The sequence below is a fragment of the Carex rostrata genome, chromosome 22 (assembly GCF_964058835.1).
Source record: "Carex rostrata chromosome 22, lpCarRost1.2, whole genome shotgun sequence".
NCBI lineage: Eukaryota > Viridiplantae > Streptophyta > Magnoliopsida > Poales > Cyperaceae > Carex > Carex rostrata.
Window position 1 is genome coordinate 4,163,404 of NC_135939.1, and position 18,306 is coordinate 4,181,709.

The window sequence follows — 18,306 nt, forward strand, 5'->3', positions numbered from 1 at the left end:
GCTCATAATGCACTCCTTTAGCAGTTCGGACAATTTTTGAGACCTGATATCTCACGATCTGTTTGGAGATTTCGTACAAAACTTCACAGCTTTGTTCTATGATATCAAGAATGCATGTTGATAAATTTTCATGATTTTTGAAGATGTTTTGCTATGTTAACCAGGGGTGAAAAGTTGGGCTCAGAATGAACTCCTTTAGCAGTTCGAGCAATTTTTGAGACCTGATATCTCATTATATGTTTGGAGATTTAGTACGAAACTTCACAGTCTTGTTCTATGATGTCAAGACTGCATGTTGGTTAATTTTCACAATTTTCAAAGATGTTTTGCTATTTTAACCAGAGGTGCAAACAGATCTCAAAAAATTACCCGAACTGCTAAATGAGTGCATTTTGAGCCAAACTTTGCACCCCTGGTTAACATAACAAAACATCTCCAAAAACCATGAAAATTGACCGACATACATTTTTGATATAATAAAACAAGGCTGTGAAGTTTTGTACTAAATCTCCGAACAGATCATGAGATATCAGGTCTCAAAAATTGCCCGAACTGCTAAAGGAGTGCATTATGAGCCCAATTTTGCACCCCTGGTTAACACAGAAAAATATCTCCAAAAATCATGAAAATTGACCGACATATAGTCTTGATATCATAGAATAAGGCTGTGAAGTTTCGTACGAAATCTCCAAACAGATCGTGAGATATCAAGTCTCAAAAATTGCCCGAACTGCTAAAGGAGTGCATTATGAGCCCAACTTTGCAACCCTGGTTAACATACCAAAACATCTCAAACAATCATGAAAATTGACCGACATGCAGTCTTGACATCATATAACAAGACCGTGAAGTTTCGTACGAAATCTCTAAACAGATCGTGAGATATCAAGTCTCAAAAATTGCCCAAACTACTAAAGAAGTGCATTATGAGCCCAACTTTGCACCCCTGGTTAACATACCAAAACATCTCCAAAAATCGTGAAAATTGACCGACATGCAGTCTTGATATCATAGAGCATGGCTGTGAAGTTTCGTATGAAATCTCCAAACAGATCATGAGATATCAAGACTGTATATCGGTCAATTTTTGTACGAAACTTCACTCAATTCTAAAAAAAAAAAATTTCGGATCGTAAATATTCTGTGCGGTCCGAAAAAAAAAATTTCGAACCGTAAATATTCTGTGCGGTTCGGAATTTTAATTCCGGTCCGTAAATATTCTGTACGGTTTGGATATTTTTATAAATTTTTGTAAAACCTGGTTATTTTTAATAAAATATTTATTTAAATGGGTAAAAATAAAAATCACAGCAATGTACATAATCCCGAGTTTTTTAAAAATACCCAAATTTATAAATATTTTATTATAAATAACCACAGTTTTGTCAAAATTTTATTTTTGCCCAAACCGTACAAAATATTTACGAACCGGAATTAAAAATTCAAACCGTAAATATTCCTTACGGTTTGAATTTTTTTTTTGATTTAAAAATTCCAAACCGTATATATTCCTTACGGTTTGGAATTTTTGTTTTAGTTTTTTTTTGAGGTTTTTTTTTTAGTCCAACTTTGCACCTCTGGTTAGCATATCAAAACACTGTCAAAAATCATGAAAATTTACCGACATGCATTCTTGACTTCATAGAACAATAATGTGAAGTTTCATACAAAATCTCAAAACAGATCGTGAGATCGGCTCTCAAAAATTGCCCGAACTGCTGAAGGAGTGCTTCTGAGCCCAAATTTGCACATCTGATTAACATATCAAAACACCTTCAAAAATCATTAAAATTTACCGGCATGCATTCTTGACTTCATAGAACAATACTGTGAAGTTTCATACAAAATCTCAAAACAGATCGTGAGATATCGGCTCTAAAAAATTACCCGAACTGCTGAAAGAGTGCTTCTAAGCCCAAATTTGCACCTCTGATTAACATATCAAAACACCTTCAAAAATCATGAAATGCAAGGTAGGCCATAGGGCCACCGTCCTCTCCGTTCCACTACTGACAGGTAGAGTCGAGGTATGTAACATTCAACCCTGATTATATTTCATTCCAATATTGAATCTCACGATCTGTTCTGAGATATTGTATGAAACTTCACAGTCTTTAACTTCACAGTCAAGAATGCATGTCGGTAAATTTTCATGATTTTTGAAGGTCTTTTGATATGTTAATCAGAGATGCAAATTTGGGCTTAGAAGCACTCCTTCAGCAGTTCGGGCAATTTTTGAGAGTCGATATCTCACGATCTGTTTTGAGATTTTTAATAAAACTTCACAGTCTTGTTCTATGAAGTCAAGAATGTATGTCGGTAAATTTTCATGATTTTTGAAGGTGTTTTGATATGTTAATCAGAGGTGTAAATTTGGGCTCAGAAGCACTCCTTCAGCAGTTCGGGCAATTTTTGAGAGCCAATATCTCACGATCTGTTTTGAGATTTTGTATGAAACTTCATAGTCTTCTTCTATGAAGTCAAGAATGCATGTCGGTAAATTTTCATAATTTTTGACAGTGTGTTGATATGTTAACCAGAGGTGCAAAGTTGAACTAAAAAAAAAAAACTAAAAAAAAAAAAAAATTCCAAACCTAGGAATACGGTTTGGAATTTTTAAATCAAAAAAAAATTTTCAAACCGTAAGGAATATTTACGGTTTGAATTTTTAATTCAAACCGTAAATATTCTGTACGATTTGGGCAAAAATAAAATTTTGACAAAACCGTGGTTATTTATAATAAAATATTTATAAATTTGGGTACTTTTAAAAAGAGTTAGGCTAGGGTGCTATGGATAGCATAGTGGCCTCTATGCTACGGCTCAATATTCGAGTTTTCAAAATCCAAACGATCGATCCGAACCGTTCATCTTATTCTCCATATTAATATCTGCTTGGAGACCAAATTTTATAATTTTCTGAATTTTTTTTACTATTTATTAAGCCACTTTGAAAATCACTAATCCAACGGTTTTACTGTTTTGTGCAGCCACCGTTGGATCAACAATTTTGTAAAATACTTAATAAATAGTAAAAAAAATTCAGAAAAATGTAAAATTTGGTCTCCAAGCAGATATTAATATGGAGAATAAGATGAACGGTTCGGATCGACCGTTTAGATTTTGAAAACTCAAATATTAAGCCGTAGCATAGAGGCCACTATGCTATCCAAAGCAACCCAGCCTAACTCTTTTAAAAAACTCGGTACATAATCTCTCGCCTCACTGAAATTTCACTGATCTTCTGTCAGAAGTTTGCTTGATTTCTTTTTTCAGATTTTCTGTAACGCTTCAGTTCAAAGCTAACATGTAACGAGTCATACATTGAGGGAACACAGGTCAATTTCTGATTTGTTTCGCCTCAAATTGATAGTCTCCGCTCCGCAGAACTTCAGCAGAGTCTAGAGAGGCAAAGCATGTGGGGGCACGCTTTCCTGAATTCGTATCCTCTGAGATATCTCAAACTTTGCGTGACTTTTTGGAATTTATCAACCGTTTAAATAGTTTTACACGAATCTCAAAAGAAAAATAATACTGGCCCCCGCCGCTATCCCTGAATAGACACCGGACACATCGGTCACGCAAAAATTGAGATATCTCAGAGAATCTCACTCCGCTTTCCTCGGGCGTGATCTCCCATGAGTGCGTGTCCTCTGAGATATCTCATATTTTGCGTGACTGACGTGTCGGGTGCCTATTCGGGAATACTGTGGGGGCCAGTATTATTTGAGATTAAAGATTCGTGCAGAACGTATTTGAACGGTCTGGATTTTCCAAAGAGTCACGCAAAATGTGAGATATCTCAGAGGATGTGAATTCATCTCGCATTCCCGCTTTTCTAGATCCTTTGTGAACATGGCATTGAATATTCCGTGTTGAAGACCGCAAAATGAACATCTCTTATCCGCTATACATAAAGCTGCAATGATTTTAGATCATATGCGATTTATTATTTTCATATGAATCCCTAATAACTTCAATAATCGTAGAGATTATACGAAAAGGATGGCTGTAAATTTCCAGAATATTTGTATAATTTTTACGAACAATACAAGTTTATTTTGGATATATTTGTTGACCATCTCCATTTTTTTTTCTTTGGCCTAAACCTCTTAAAAGTGGGAAGTGATAATATCAATTGAAACTAATATGTGCATAATAATATATTTTTTTCTTGCAAAATATTTAGATAGGGGAAAAATATGATTTAAATTATCTCATATTAAACTCAATAACATTATTTTGATACATAAGTTTTGTAAGTTAAGTTTCTTTCCTCTGTAGCAGATTTTTTTTCTTTTTCGATTTTAGTAGTTAATTGTGTTTCATTAGAAATTAGATGTATGCTAATTTCTTTTACAAATAAATATATTTTGTATTCCATAAAAGATATATTCCATTATTTTGTAAATTATGAATGTTGCAAACTTATTAAGTCACACTTCGGTGGAACTTTTTGTTTTTATGCCTTTTTAAAAAGTTTTTATATATTCCGTAATTAATAAATTTTCACATTTCTTGATACTTAAAATGAAAGAAAGGTGTATACTTATATAAGTATATTATGACATATACTTATAAGTTATCTATTTATTTTCAAAGTCCAAAACAAATTCAAACTACTTAAACCGATTTCTTTCTTAAGAGCTTTTTGAATTTATTTAGTATCAAATTAACCGGTCAAAAATAAAGTTTTTTGTACACGTCTTAATGCACTATATTTCTATAAAATTTTCACTTTCAAAAATTCTAAAAAAAGTAAAAAATCTCCAAAAAGATATAAAAATTTGATATCTGAACACATTTTAATATGAGATCAATTTGAACGATTTGAATTTGTGATTTGGACTTTAAAAATAAATATATAACTTACAAGCAGATGTCATGATATGCTTATAAAAAAGTAAGATGCTTTCTCTGTATAATTTTAGCGTAATAAAAAATATTGTTTGCTCATTTTATATTGATCGGACGACTGTCTGTAAATATGTTAAATACACATTTCGTCTTTTGTTTGTTTTTTTGAGGTTTATTCGTCTTTTGTTTGTTTTTTTGAGGTTTATTCGTCTTTTGTTTGTTAAACTTTCATAAAAATAAAGTGCATATGAAGTGCACCTTAAAATATTCAAACGCATTTACAAGATCCCATCTTTCAAAGATTTAGTCACATTATAATTCCATAATTTTTTTGCTCAAAATATTAAATATTCTTGTTATTGAGATTTTATATCTCACTCTCATAAATTATAATACTTCCAAATTTTCTAATTATAAAAAATAAAATAGAAAATAGCTGTAGTGCAACTGCATCTGGAAATTAATTAAGGCTTCTCTAGCCCACAAATACTAGATCCAAATGTCATGGCTATTGGGCTTTAGGCCCAAATCGGTTAAGGTAGAGTCCAATCCGAACCGGCCTATGATGAGGTTTAGTGGGAAAAGTGTTGTTGTTTTGAAACAGTGTCTGAACTGGGTTCAATCTAATCATATTGTGGATGTTGGTGCAGACTGTAGAGTAGGGGTGCAAACGGGCCGGATATTATCGGACTGTATTCGAATTCATTTTCAAAAATTAGAATATTCGATATCTGAATACCTATACAGATACGTATATAGATATGAATATGGTTTTTAAATTTTAATTATCCGTATTCAAATAGTAGATATATACCATATAGTTTAATATATATTATGAAAAATGTTATCTTATTCACTATTATAAAAAGTGGATATTTGTACCCGTATCTATTTAATATCCAATTCATATATGTATCTGAAAAATAAAAGCAGATATAGATATGATTTTACCACTATTCTATCCGATCCGTTTGCACCCCTACTGTAGAGCACACTTAACACACTGGGTGAATTTATATTTTTACTTGAAATATAAACTATAGAACATAATTAATTACCATGTAAACATGTGCACGCAATTGACAATTATGTTACTTGGAGCCCGGTTGACTAGAAAAACTAACCCGGAATGGTAACTGTTAAGTCCAGATTAATTGACATTAATCGGTTGATAAGGTGCGTAATTATCCAGTTAATTGACATTATCTCTAACAAGTCCCTTTTTGGGATCTGGATCACCTGCTTCTAAAGTCACTGCTGGGTGAGTCCGGAGTTATTTTTACTATTTAAATATTTGATATCGGGCCCACCTCGGACCCACCCGACAGTGACTCTAGAGGCAGGAATTTCCTGCCCCAGGGGAGCAGGAGATTCGGTCTTCCCTTTTTGTAGACTTCAGGTCATATAAAATTAATTTGAAAATTACTACTCAGAAACAGATAAATAAATTACCAATCACAATCTTTCTTTTGTAATCATCACCAATCATAAATTCAACGAAATAAGCACTCAAATTGTAAATTGGACAATTATTTTACTTAAATATATTACCTCAAGAGTGTAGGAGATTCGGTCTCCCATTTTTGTAGGCTTCAGGTCGTGTAAAATTAATTTGAAAATTACTACCCAGAAACAAATAAATAAATTACCAATCACAATCTTTCTTTTGTAATCATATCATCACCAATCATAAATTCAACGAAATAAGCACTCAAATTGTAAATTGGACAATTATTTTACTTAAATATATTACCTCAAGAGTGTAGGAGATTCGGTCTCCCCTTTTTGTAGACTTCAGGTCGTGTAAAATTAATTTGAAAATTACTACCCAGAAACAAATAAATAAATTACCAATCACAATCTTTCTTTTGTAATCATATCATCACCAATCATAAATTCAACGAAATAAGCACTCAAATTGTAAATTGGACAATTATTTTACTTAAATATATTACCTCAAGAGTGTAGGAGATTCGGTCTCCCCTTTTTGTAGAATTCAGGTCGCGTAAAATTAATTTGAAAATTACTACCCAAAAACAAATAAATAAATTACCAATCACAATCTTTCTTTTGTAATCATATCATCACCAATCATAAATTCAACTAAATAAGCACTCAAATTGTAAATTGGACAATTCTTTTACTTAAATATATTACCTCAGGAGTGCAGGAGATTCGGTCTCCCCTTTTTGTAGACTTTTGGTCGTGTAAAATTAATTTGAAAATTACTACTCAAAAACACATAAATAAATTACCAATCACAATCTTTCTTTTGTAATCATCACCAATCATAAATTCAACAAAATAAGCACTCAAATTGTACATAGGACAATTCTTTTACTTAAATATATTACAATATGATTTCTCTTACTTCCTCATAAGCAAAACAGAGAAAGAAGGGAAAAAGAAAGAAAGAGATATATAAAGAATATAAGGAAACAAACAACCAACAACACTTTTCTTTAGAACACAAAAAAAAAAAAAAAAAAAAAACCCTGATGATACCTTCCTTTGCAATCTATTTACAGAGATCGCCGGTACAACACCGCCAAAATCCTATCTCACCTACACATCCAGCTTACGTCCCTCTGTCCCGGTTGTTACTCAGTGATCTCCGACATGCTCTCAGTGATCTAGCATACGATCCATTCCATTGAAACACATCATCTGCGTGAATCGCCGAATTCGGATACCTTTGCTTATGCCTATCATGATGGCTCCGAGGAGGTTTCTCTTCGTCATATCTTATGCTCTCTACTCGCACCTTCTCCTTCCCGTCTTCTCCATTCTCATCCTCGACTATAAGCGTGAACACAAACGGACCCATCGGTACGTCTTTAAACTCGAGTACGGGTTCCAAGGCCGAGACCACTTCTTGCATGTGGGGCCTTGATTTTGGATTTTCACTCAAGCATCGGTATGCCACTTGTGCAGCTATCTCTGCACCCCTTGTTGAGTACTGCGATTCGAGATTTGGATCCATGATTCTGTATAACTTCTCGGGTCTTTTCAAAAAAGGCCGAGCCCAATCGACAAGGTTTTGCTCTCTAGGTTTTCTTTTCTTATCCACAGATCTCCTGCCTGATAGGAGCTCCAACAGTACTACTCCGAAGCTGTACACGTCGCTCTTTGTTGTAAGATGACCTATGAGATGAAGAAAAATTGTTGGATTAATTGTTAGCTATGTAATTATAATTTTTTTGCTTTGTGAGGAACTGATAATGCATGCATGTATTATGTATAAATAGTATCAGTACCGGTCATGATGTATTCTGGCGCAGCATAGCCATGAGTTCCCATGACTCGGGTCGTGACGTGAGTTTCATCTCCTTGCGGGCCGTCTTTTGCGAGTCCGAAATCAGACAGTTTTGCTGAGTAATCCTGAGAATTTAAACAAATGGTATGAATCATCTGAGTTAATATGATCAATTTCTGCTTCTGGTTTTGTAGCCCAAATATTTTTGCTAAATCCATGGTAATTGTTCAAGTTAGGTAAGCTCTGGTTAAAAAAGAAATGCGTCACTTTCTTGCAGTGTTAGAATAAGAGCTCATACTTTGAAATTAATTGGAAATTTAACCAGTGAATTTGATAATTTGACTTTTATCTGGAAAGAGACTGCGTGTTCTACCTAACAGTCAAATTAAACTAACCACACACACACACACACATATATCAAAAGATAAAGGACCAATCTATTGTAATAACTGATCAGTTTGTGATAATTCAACAAAGATGACTTAAAAAGTTGTGAAAAAAATATAACAACTTACCGGGTCAAGTAATATGTTTGAGGCTTTGAAGTCGCGGTATATAACGGGTTTTTCCGCCTCGTGAAGGAAGGCGAGGCCTTTCGCAGCTCCAACGGCAATTTTCATTCTTGTCATCCAAGGCAAAGTTTGAAATGCACTAGCTGGTAGAATTGTCAAAGGAAGAAACTTAACACATCAGATATTTAAAAAAAATGTATCTAATTAAATTAATAAGAGATGTGATTACTTTTCAATTAAATGTAGACACTGAATATTTTAAAATGTGACAGTGTATGAAAAGAAAGGGGGGCATGCTTTGAAAGGTATTGATGTATTTGGAATTAAATATAATGCACACGGAGGATATGTAGGAAGGAGAAGATCCTATCAGAAATATAAATATCTACAATAGACCAGCAAGCTAGAGACATTTGACCAGTTGCTATCAGGATAGATATTTCAAATTAGCCCTCAATAATTGAATATTATTATCAGATATTCTTAAGCAAAGGAGAGAATATATTCAAAATGTCAAACAGGATAAAGTTATGCAACCCACGAACAACTTTAAGCTGTCGGCTTAACTAATTAAATTGAGACATTTCTATCAAAAAAACCAATCAACTATTCAAAAATATAAAAAAAAAAATAAGAAGAAGAAAGGCCAGACAAGACAAGACATAATTAAAATATTAAAATATTTATTTATTTCTTCCTGAAGTTACTAAACTAACCAAGAAAAGATAAAATCTTACATTTGAAAAGATGGTTTTCCAAGCTTCCCTTGTCCATGTACTCATACACCACCATTCTATGCTCATCTTCATAGCAATATCCAATCAATTTCACCAGATTTGGGTTCCTCAGTTGCCCAAGAAAAAACACCTCTGCCTGATGTAAAACAAAAAAAATAATAACCTCAATAAATGATGCTGCATTTTTCTATATGTTTATCTTTAGTACAAAAAAATAATATGTAAGATTTTAACGTTGAAAACTAATATATGAAATTTTTTTCAAATAAAAATGAGAAATGAATTTCCTTACCAGCCATTCCCTATGGCCTTGTGTGCCATCGGCATCCAAGTACTTCACCGCAATTCGTTGCGGTTCCAGACCGGGTCGGACCTTCTCATCAATGAAGCCCTTATAAACGGGTCCGAAACCACCTGACCCAATAAAATTACTATTGGAGAAATTGCGAGTAGCAGTCTTGAGCTCTGACATGGTGAACACGTAAAGATTCGAGCTTGCAAGTGTGATCGATAGATCTTCTGGCGAAAGCAATTCCATGGAGTTAATGCTGGAGAATGACTTGCATGATCTTGAGCTACCGGCAGTTCTCCCGCGAGAACTTTCATGAGAGGAGAAACATCTGAAGAGAGATTTGTATGAGAATTTTCTCGCCATTTTTGGCTTTGAAATTTTAAAGCTTGCTTAGCCAAGCACGTTTGTCTCGCTCTTTACAAGTGTAAAGGTGGAGTATATATAGAGGTAGTTCCCTTTTGTTTTGAGGGGGGTAAGTTAGGCTTCTTTGTTTGTACTGAGAAACAGAGATAGATAGAGAGAGAGAGAGAGAGAGAGAGAGAGAGAAGATATGATGCAGTATTGGCTTGACTTTGTCAATTGGAAGGGAAATGGAAACCGTGGAAAGATTTGAAATCCTGATCAGAAGCTGAGAAGGATTGGTAGTTGTTGAGTCTAGCGATGGATTTGTTTTTATATTTTATATTATTTTTGTTGAGGAGCTGAGATGAAGTAATTTATAAGGAAAAAAATATAATAATGTTTGGATAAGGACCTGGTGGTAAATATAAGATGGGGATTTTTCTTATTGGTCCGGTGCAATTTTCAATTAAAGAAAGAAGAATTCATTCATTAAAATCAATCTCTCTCTGATTAAAATTTTAAGCATCTAGAAGACTAGAACATTTGAAAGAAATGACATAAATAAGAAATTGAAGCCTTCTCATTTCTCAACCATGCAATTTCCTTGCACCTGCTTTCGAATCAACCTTGCAACACCACCATCTCCACAAAGTATAATTTCTTCAGTGAACTTTCTTGATCTCCAAAATAAAGTAACTTCTAAAAAAACTTGTAACTGAATAATTTAATTTTTTTAGAGGAATTGAATTGCCTAATTATAATTAGCTAGAATCTTTATTGCAGAGTTCATCAGATACCTGAAAAATTCTAATGTTGTTATAAAAATTCAACATAATATTAAGTTAGGAGTGAGGCTATGCGGCCATTTTTATTAATAACCCAAAATAAAAAGTGAATTTTAAAAATAACCCCGCATCCTATTTTTTTTCAAAAATGACCAAACCGCCCGGCACACGGGCGGTCTCCTCGGAGACCAAACCGCCCCTCCCACGGGCGGTCTCCTTTTTTTTTTTTTTTTTTTTTTTTAAGAGATCTGAGTATTTTGATTTAAATAATTTTGTGAAGAAAAAGTTTTATTGTTTAGAGTGTATATGCCAAAAAAAATTGTATATATGTATATGTGAATATGGAGTTAGGCTAATATGACACTAGTGTTATATCAAACTAAATAACACCAGATCTTAAACTCTCAGATCTGCTTTAAGATTCGTACTATACGCTTTTACTGTTCAAGCACTTCATTTTGTACGAATCTTAAAGCATATCTAAGGGTTTAAGATGTGGTGTTATTTAGTTTGATATAACACTAGTGTCATATTAGCCTAACTCGTGCATATGTATATGTGTATATGTGTATGTGTATATGTGGATATGTATATATGTATATGTGTATGTGTATATGTGTATATGTATATATGTATATGTGTATGTGTATGTATATGTGTATATGTGTATATGTATGTGTATATGTGCATATGTATATGTGTATATGTGTATGTGTATGTATATGTGTATATGTGTATGTGTATGTATATGTGTATATGTATATGACGACCATTTTTATTAATATCCCAAAATAAAAAGTTAATTTTAAAAATAATGTGGATACATTTTAATATATGACGGCATTTCATTGTTGTTTTGGTTGTAATAATATTATATAATTAATATCCTTTTATTAATAATTATTATATTATTATATTATGTTGTTAATATATTAATATTGTGTAATTAGTATCTTATTAACGATATATAACTATATAATTAATATGTTATATTATTAATATATTAAATAATTATTATAATAATATTATAATATTTTATAGTTATTATTAATATATTAATATTATATAATTAGTATCTTATTATTAATAATTATTATTAATATATAATTATATAATTAATACCCTATATTGTTAATATATTAAATAATAATTATAATAATATTATAACATATTAATATTGTATAATTAATATTTTCTTATTCATAATTATTATTAATATGTTATATTGTTAATATATTAAATAATTATTATAATAATATTACAATATATTACAGTTGTTATTAATATATTAATATTATATAATTAGTATCTTATTATTAATAATTATATAATTAATAATTAATATTCTTAATATAGTAAATTATTATTATAATAATATTATAATATACACATATACACATATACATATACACATATACACATATACATACACATACACACATACACATATACACATATACACATATACATATATACATATCCACATATACACATCCACATATACACATATACATATGCACATATACATATATACAATTTTTTTTGGCATATACACTCTAAACAATAAAACTTTTTCTTCACAAAATTATTTAAATCAAAATACTCAGATCTCTTAAAATAAAAAAATAAAAAAAAGGAGACCGCCCGCGGGGGGGGGGGCGGTTTGGTCATTTTTGAAAAAAAAATAGGATGCGGGGTTATTTTTAAAATTCACTTTTTATTTTGGGTTATTAATAAAAATGGCCGGAGGCTATGGTACTTTGTAATGCGCAGATCGTTCCGTGCATTGGATTCATATCTCCGTTTTCAAAGTTCAAATAGTCGATTTGAACCGCTCAACATTATTATCATGTGAAAATATACTTGGAGACCAAATTTTATATTTCTTGAAATTATTTCACTATTTTTTGAAACAATTAAAAAATCACTTAATCTAAAAATTCTGACCATCAAAAAGTAGTGATTTTCTACCTACAAAAAAAATAGTAAAAAAATTTCAAAAAATATAAAATTTGGTCTCCAAGTATTTTTTTTTCATATGATAATAATGTTGAGCGGTTTAGATCAACTATTTGAACTTTGAAAACGGAGATATGAATCCAATGCACAGAACGATCCGTGCATTGCAAAGTACCATAGCCTCACTCTTAAGTTAGATTCAAAGAAAATGGCCATTTATTTTTCATATTTTAGACAACCACAATAACAAAAAAAATCAAATAAATAAGCCAACTTTTGAAGGATTTTAAAAATTAGCAAATTACTAGTAAAATGCAGTCGGGTATTTAACGAACATTCGGCAAGTGACAGCTCGTTATATATGACCCACCTCCTTTAAATAATATTAAATTAGGTTCTAATAGAAATGGTCTTATTTTTTGCAATATAATTTTATAGAAATAATATTGTAAATTCCAAGGAAATTTGACCTGGTAATTAATGCCATTTCTTAATACTCTGTTGCACTTAAAAATTGTATCAAGTGCTCAATTTTCCTTTGATATATTATTACTTTACATTTGGATCAAGGAAAATAGGAAAACAATTCATTGCTACCAGTGAAATCGACAGGGTAGTAGAAAAATAAATTTGACCATTCTCTCCTTAAAGGTACCTTTTATTTTTCTTATCAACTGCAAACACAAATAATTAGTTTAGTTTTTCTATGAGAATAAAATTATATTATACTAGGTTGAAAAATATGATGTGTGACTCCATTTTTCAGTTTTATTCATATAAATCATTAAAATTACTTGATTTTATTTATAGAATTTTAATTTGTAAAATTTTGTTTTATTTTTAAAAGTCCTCTTAATAATTACTGGAAAAATATTCCAACAATTTTTCCTATATTTGTAATAAGTGCAAAAATTTAAAATAAATGGTATTTTTATTGTTAGATTGGACCCAAATCTGCTCTTTTTTTTCATCTGAATTGTTTCAAATCCAACACACGGCTTCAATTACCCCTGAATCATTTCAATAGATTAGATTGATATAAAAAAAAAGTCATTGACGCCGTATGATGGATTTTGAACGATTCAGATGAAAGAAAAGAAACAGATTTGAATTCAGAGAGATCAATCGATCAGAAGCATCCATTATTGTGTTTTTTTTTTTTTTAAATTTTAAGTGACCCCACAAAATCCTTAGTCAACCACTAGCGATTGAGTCAGTTGTTTAATGTTAGGCTATTATTTAATTTAGCAAATGAGGTTGCACCATACTTTTAATAGTATATTTTTTAAAGCTCATCCAAACAGAATCTTACATAGGTTACCACGAACAAAACAGCCCACAGAATGCTGTACACAAAAAAATATTTTATTTTTTTTCTCTTGGCTTTTTTACTCATGCGTCATGGAACCCTAATCTACTGTTATTCCGAGAGGTTACCACGAACAAAATAGAGCCCACAGAATCAGTGGCGGAGCTGCCTACCCTGATTTTTTTTTTCCTTCTTTTTTTGATAAAGTTCTTCGATGGGTCTTGTCTATCTCTGAATTTGATTTTACTTATCTCCGGATTAAATTTGGAGTAGCAATTGTCAGTTCAGACGTTAGAAATGATTTGTGAGTCGGTTAATCTAATTAGGAAAGAAATGTATTTTAAAATCTTTGTTCAATTTGGAATAGCAATTCTCCTCCGCTCAATTAATATCAATTGTTTTAGAAATTACAAGTAATTGTTTTAGTAATTTTGGAATCAATTAGTAATTTATTAAAAATTACAACCGATTCGATAAGCAGAGATGCAATTTGGTAGGCGGGAAGAGAATTATGAAGGTAATTCGAATCCGAACCCGTTTAGAAAAAATACCCGAACCCGATTTTTGTCCACCACTGATTCAAATCCTGACTACGCCACTGCACAGAATGCTGAACACAAAAAAAATATATTTTTTCTCTTATCTTTTTTACTCATGCGTCATAGAGTCCTAATTTGCTGATATTCTGAAAGGAATTATAGGATTTTGAAATTCCGATATCAACTGTTCAAACTTTTTGATGTGTGGATCTCAAAAACTTTATGCACGCATCTCGAGAAAAACCAATGATTGAGAACGGAATTACAGGATCTTGTAATTCCCCGAGAATCACATGATCCTGTAATTCCCCGAGAATCACAAAAGATTTATTTACTGCGTCACAAGGTTGTTCGTTCTGTGTCAAAATTTGTACTAATTAGATGCACACGATTTTGATGTAGATCGAACGGTTCCGACCGAATTTATATAAAACCTTAAAGACAGGTAGAGATTGAAAAGCTTAAATATTATGGATGAGGTTTCCTGAAACGAATTGAAGGCTTGATAAGGTGTCCATTTTGTGAAAGCGAAACATATAATTATTCGCAGCTGTACCGCTACAAGCCTCCAATTAACGGTTGCAACATCTCAATAAGCGGTCGGTCATGTGGGCCCCACTCCATCTCGTACCGTCACCACTGGAAATTTGGAATGGAATTAAGTTGGAACAATAGACAAGGTAAAATACAGTAAAGTGAAAGCTAGGGCTAGAAAACAGCCTATTTTTTTTTGTTCTGTACCATAAAAAATACTAAATTTGTGAGATCAGAATCTTCATATTAAGAAAAAAAAACAACATATATAGTAGTTGCATTCTGAATTTATTTCTATATATATGCAGCGTCTCTCTTTCAATGACGCAATTTACGTTGAGTGATCTACTTACATTTTTTGTGACACCCGATTACACTTTACATTTTTTAAGTTTTTAAAGTTTAAATAGTCAATCCAAATCATTTAACATGATGAATATATTAAAATGTGCTTGCAGATCAAATTTTATATTTTTTTGAATTTTTTTTACTATTTATTAAATATTTTATAAAATTGTTATTTTCAGACCATTGAATTTTTGTATTAATCTTAATAAATAGTAAAAAATTCAACAAAGTGAAATTTGATATGCTAGCACATTTTAATATATTTATCATGTTGAACGGTTTGGATCGATTGTTTGGACTTTAAAAATGTAAAATGTAATCCGGTGTCATAAAAAAATGGTGTAAGTAGATGTCTCCTCATTTATGTTTTAGCATATATCTCGCTATCTCTTTGCATTATTTTATTGAAATATGTCTATGAGATTAAGGTTGCAATCGGTTTATTATTTATCCATTATAATAATTTAATAAGTCTCATCAAATAGTATTTTTAAATATCAAGATGTAAATATTTAATGTTTATTTATAGATTTTTTTTTTCTAGAAACGCGATCAGATCAAAGAACATTCCAATTTGGGAACAGAACCTCCTTCAACAAATCCAATGAACATGGATGAGCACCTCATTAATATTTTGATTGATTATCGAGAAACATAATTGGTGGAAGAGCTAGATAGATTTGATAGTGGGATCCTCACATTCATTTTCCTAGTCGATTAATGTACATGTACATTGTTTAGGGTTTTCATTATCTCTTTATCTATCACAATCCCAATAATTAAAGAAATTTAATAAAACAAATCTAACAAATTGTGATTGTACTAATGTGCTTATCTTTTTAAATTTTTTTTTTTTTTTAAAACTTGGCAGTGACCATGCATTAAGAATGTATTAACATAGTTGTTTACAATCACAAATCCTAAACTATTACAAAGTTTTTTTTTTTTTTTGAAAAAATATATAGAGATCAAGTCTCTAGATTCCATTAATTGATTGATAAAGACACAAGAAGTGTAAGTTTGTTAAAAATATATATATATATATGAAGAAAAAAAAGGTAGGAAAATGAAAAATAAAAAATAAAAAAAGGAAAGAGATTAAAGATACACATTAATTTGCACTCCTCTATCTAATGTTGAACCACATTGAAATGTCGTGTTTAATTTCTATAACTAGCAGGGCCACCAGCTTGTCCTTGTCAGACTCTTCTGCATCTCTCCAGATGACAAAACAGAATGCACCTATCAAAAAAAAAAAAGACAAAACAGAATGCCACCTGCATTTGTTTCATCACTTTTCCTCCTTTCTACAGCAATTAATATGTCCCACTAGTTTCCATTCACAAACTTCCTATTTTTCCCCAGGAACGAGGATGTAGCAGCAAGCCGACCGCTATGGTATGCGTACAGTGCATATTACAAGGTTTAGGTCGGCTATTGTATGCGTACAGTGCATATTACAAGGTTTAGGTCGGCTATTGTATGCGTACAGTGCATATTACAAGGTTTAGGTCGGCTATTGTATACGTACAGTGCATATTACAAGGTTTATGCATGTTATGATTTCGAATCCATTGCCCTCTGGGTGCAGAAATTTTCTGCTCCTACAGTCACTGTGTGTGAGGCCGATCACATTGGATCCACACACAATGACTCTGGATTTCTAGGATTCGATTCCTTATGTTATAGCTGTAACTCTCCTCGCTCCAGTATCTTTCTACTTTTTGGTCGCTTATATAAGAACTTGATATTTTTTTCCCCTAAACTTTAACTTTAAGAAACCATTTCAAACGAAATGATATTGACCAATAACTCGATTTGTAATTATATTATTAACTTCAAACAACTTAAATTAGAAAGTTAATAAATTAATTTCAGTGCATTCATTTTTGAAATATTTTTTGACCGCTTAATTAACTTTATACTAAATTAATTCTAATGTTTAAAATTTTCACATGTAGGCGCATCACTCATAAAATAGACGGATTTCAACGGTTCGGATTCATCATTTGAAATTGACTTAACGGGTTTTAGACTTGAGTTCACCAAGGGCTTTGATGAACTTAAGAACACCCTAGTTCTACTCTACACAAATCGGTCAAAATTAGAAAATTAATAAATTAATTTTAATGCATTCATTTTTGGAATGTTTTTTGACCGCTTAACTTTATACTAAATTAATTCGAATGTTTAAAATTTTTACATGCAGACGCATCACTCGTAAGATACCCGGGTTTCAACATTCGAATTCATCATTTGAAACTGATTTAATGGTTTTTAGACTTGAGTTCACCAAGAGACTTGGTGAACTTAAGAACACCCTAGTTCTACTCTATATACAGTTTTTATATATAAATGTATTTTTTTCAATTTATTAAAATGTTACCAATTAATTAAATAAGTTTGATCGAATTTGTATGAGGTGTGGATAGCTCTAATTAATTTTTAACTCAAAAACTCGATTTAATTTTACTTATTATTAAATTTAGTTATAGTTCAGATTAATTTACTCGAAGTCCATTTATTTACAGTTAGGAGTACGATGATACACTTATAAAAAGATCAAATTTAAAATAAAATAGCTAATATATAAATTTCTAGAAAAGAATAAAGCAATTTAAGGAGAGTATAGAACACTGATAAATCCATAAATTACTGAATTGATCAAATTATTTTGGATGCATGCCAAGACTAACAATGATAGTACAAAAATAAATAAATTTAGGTACATTAAAATTAGGGATGTCAATGGCACCCTTTTACCTGTTTATCTGATATATATTTATCTGAAAACATGGATAAGGATGAGATTTTTTTTTCGTTATCTCATTGGGTA

At 31.4% G+C, this 18,306-nt stretch overlaps 1 protein-coding gene across 1 annotated transcript; it reads right to left on the minus strand.

Annotated features, from left to right (window-relative positions):
• Positions 1-7,294: 7,294 nt before the first annotated feature.
• LOC144573952 (serine/threonine-protein kinase RIPK-like) lies at positions 7,295-10,239 on the minus strand. Its single transcript, XM_078323735.1, has 5 exons — positions 9,655-10,239; positions 9,363-9,498; positions 8,629-8,768; positions 8,115-8,238; positions 7,295-8,001 (listed from the first exon to the last, which is right to left on the minus strand). Exons 1-5 carry the CDS (start codon positions 10,015-10,017, stop codon positions 7,436-7,438), a joined length of 1,329 nt encoding a protein of 442 aa, XP_078179861.1. The 5' UTR covers positions 10,018-10,239; the 3' UTR covers positions 7,295-7,435.
• Between the last annotated feature and the right edge of the window lie 8,067 nt (positions 10,240-18,306).

Coding starts and splice junctions, on each gene's coding strand:
- LOC144573952 (XM_078323735.1), bottom strand. CDS start 10,017: ATGGCGAGAAAATTCTCATACAAATCTCTCTTCAGATGTTTCTCCTCT. Junction 9,499..9,654: donor AAGGCCATAGGGAATGGCTG/GTAAGGAAATTC, acceptor GTTTTACATCAG/GCAGAGGTGTTTTTTCTTGG. Junction 8,239..8,628: donor CAAACATATTACTTGACCCG/GTAAGTTGTTAT, acceptor TTAAATTCTCAG/GATTACTCAGCAAAACTGTC.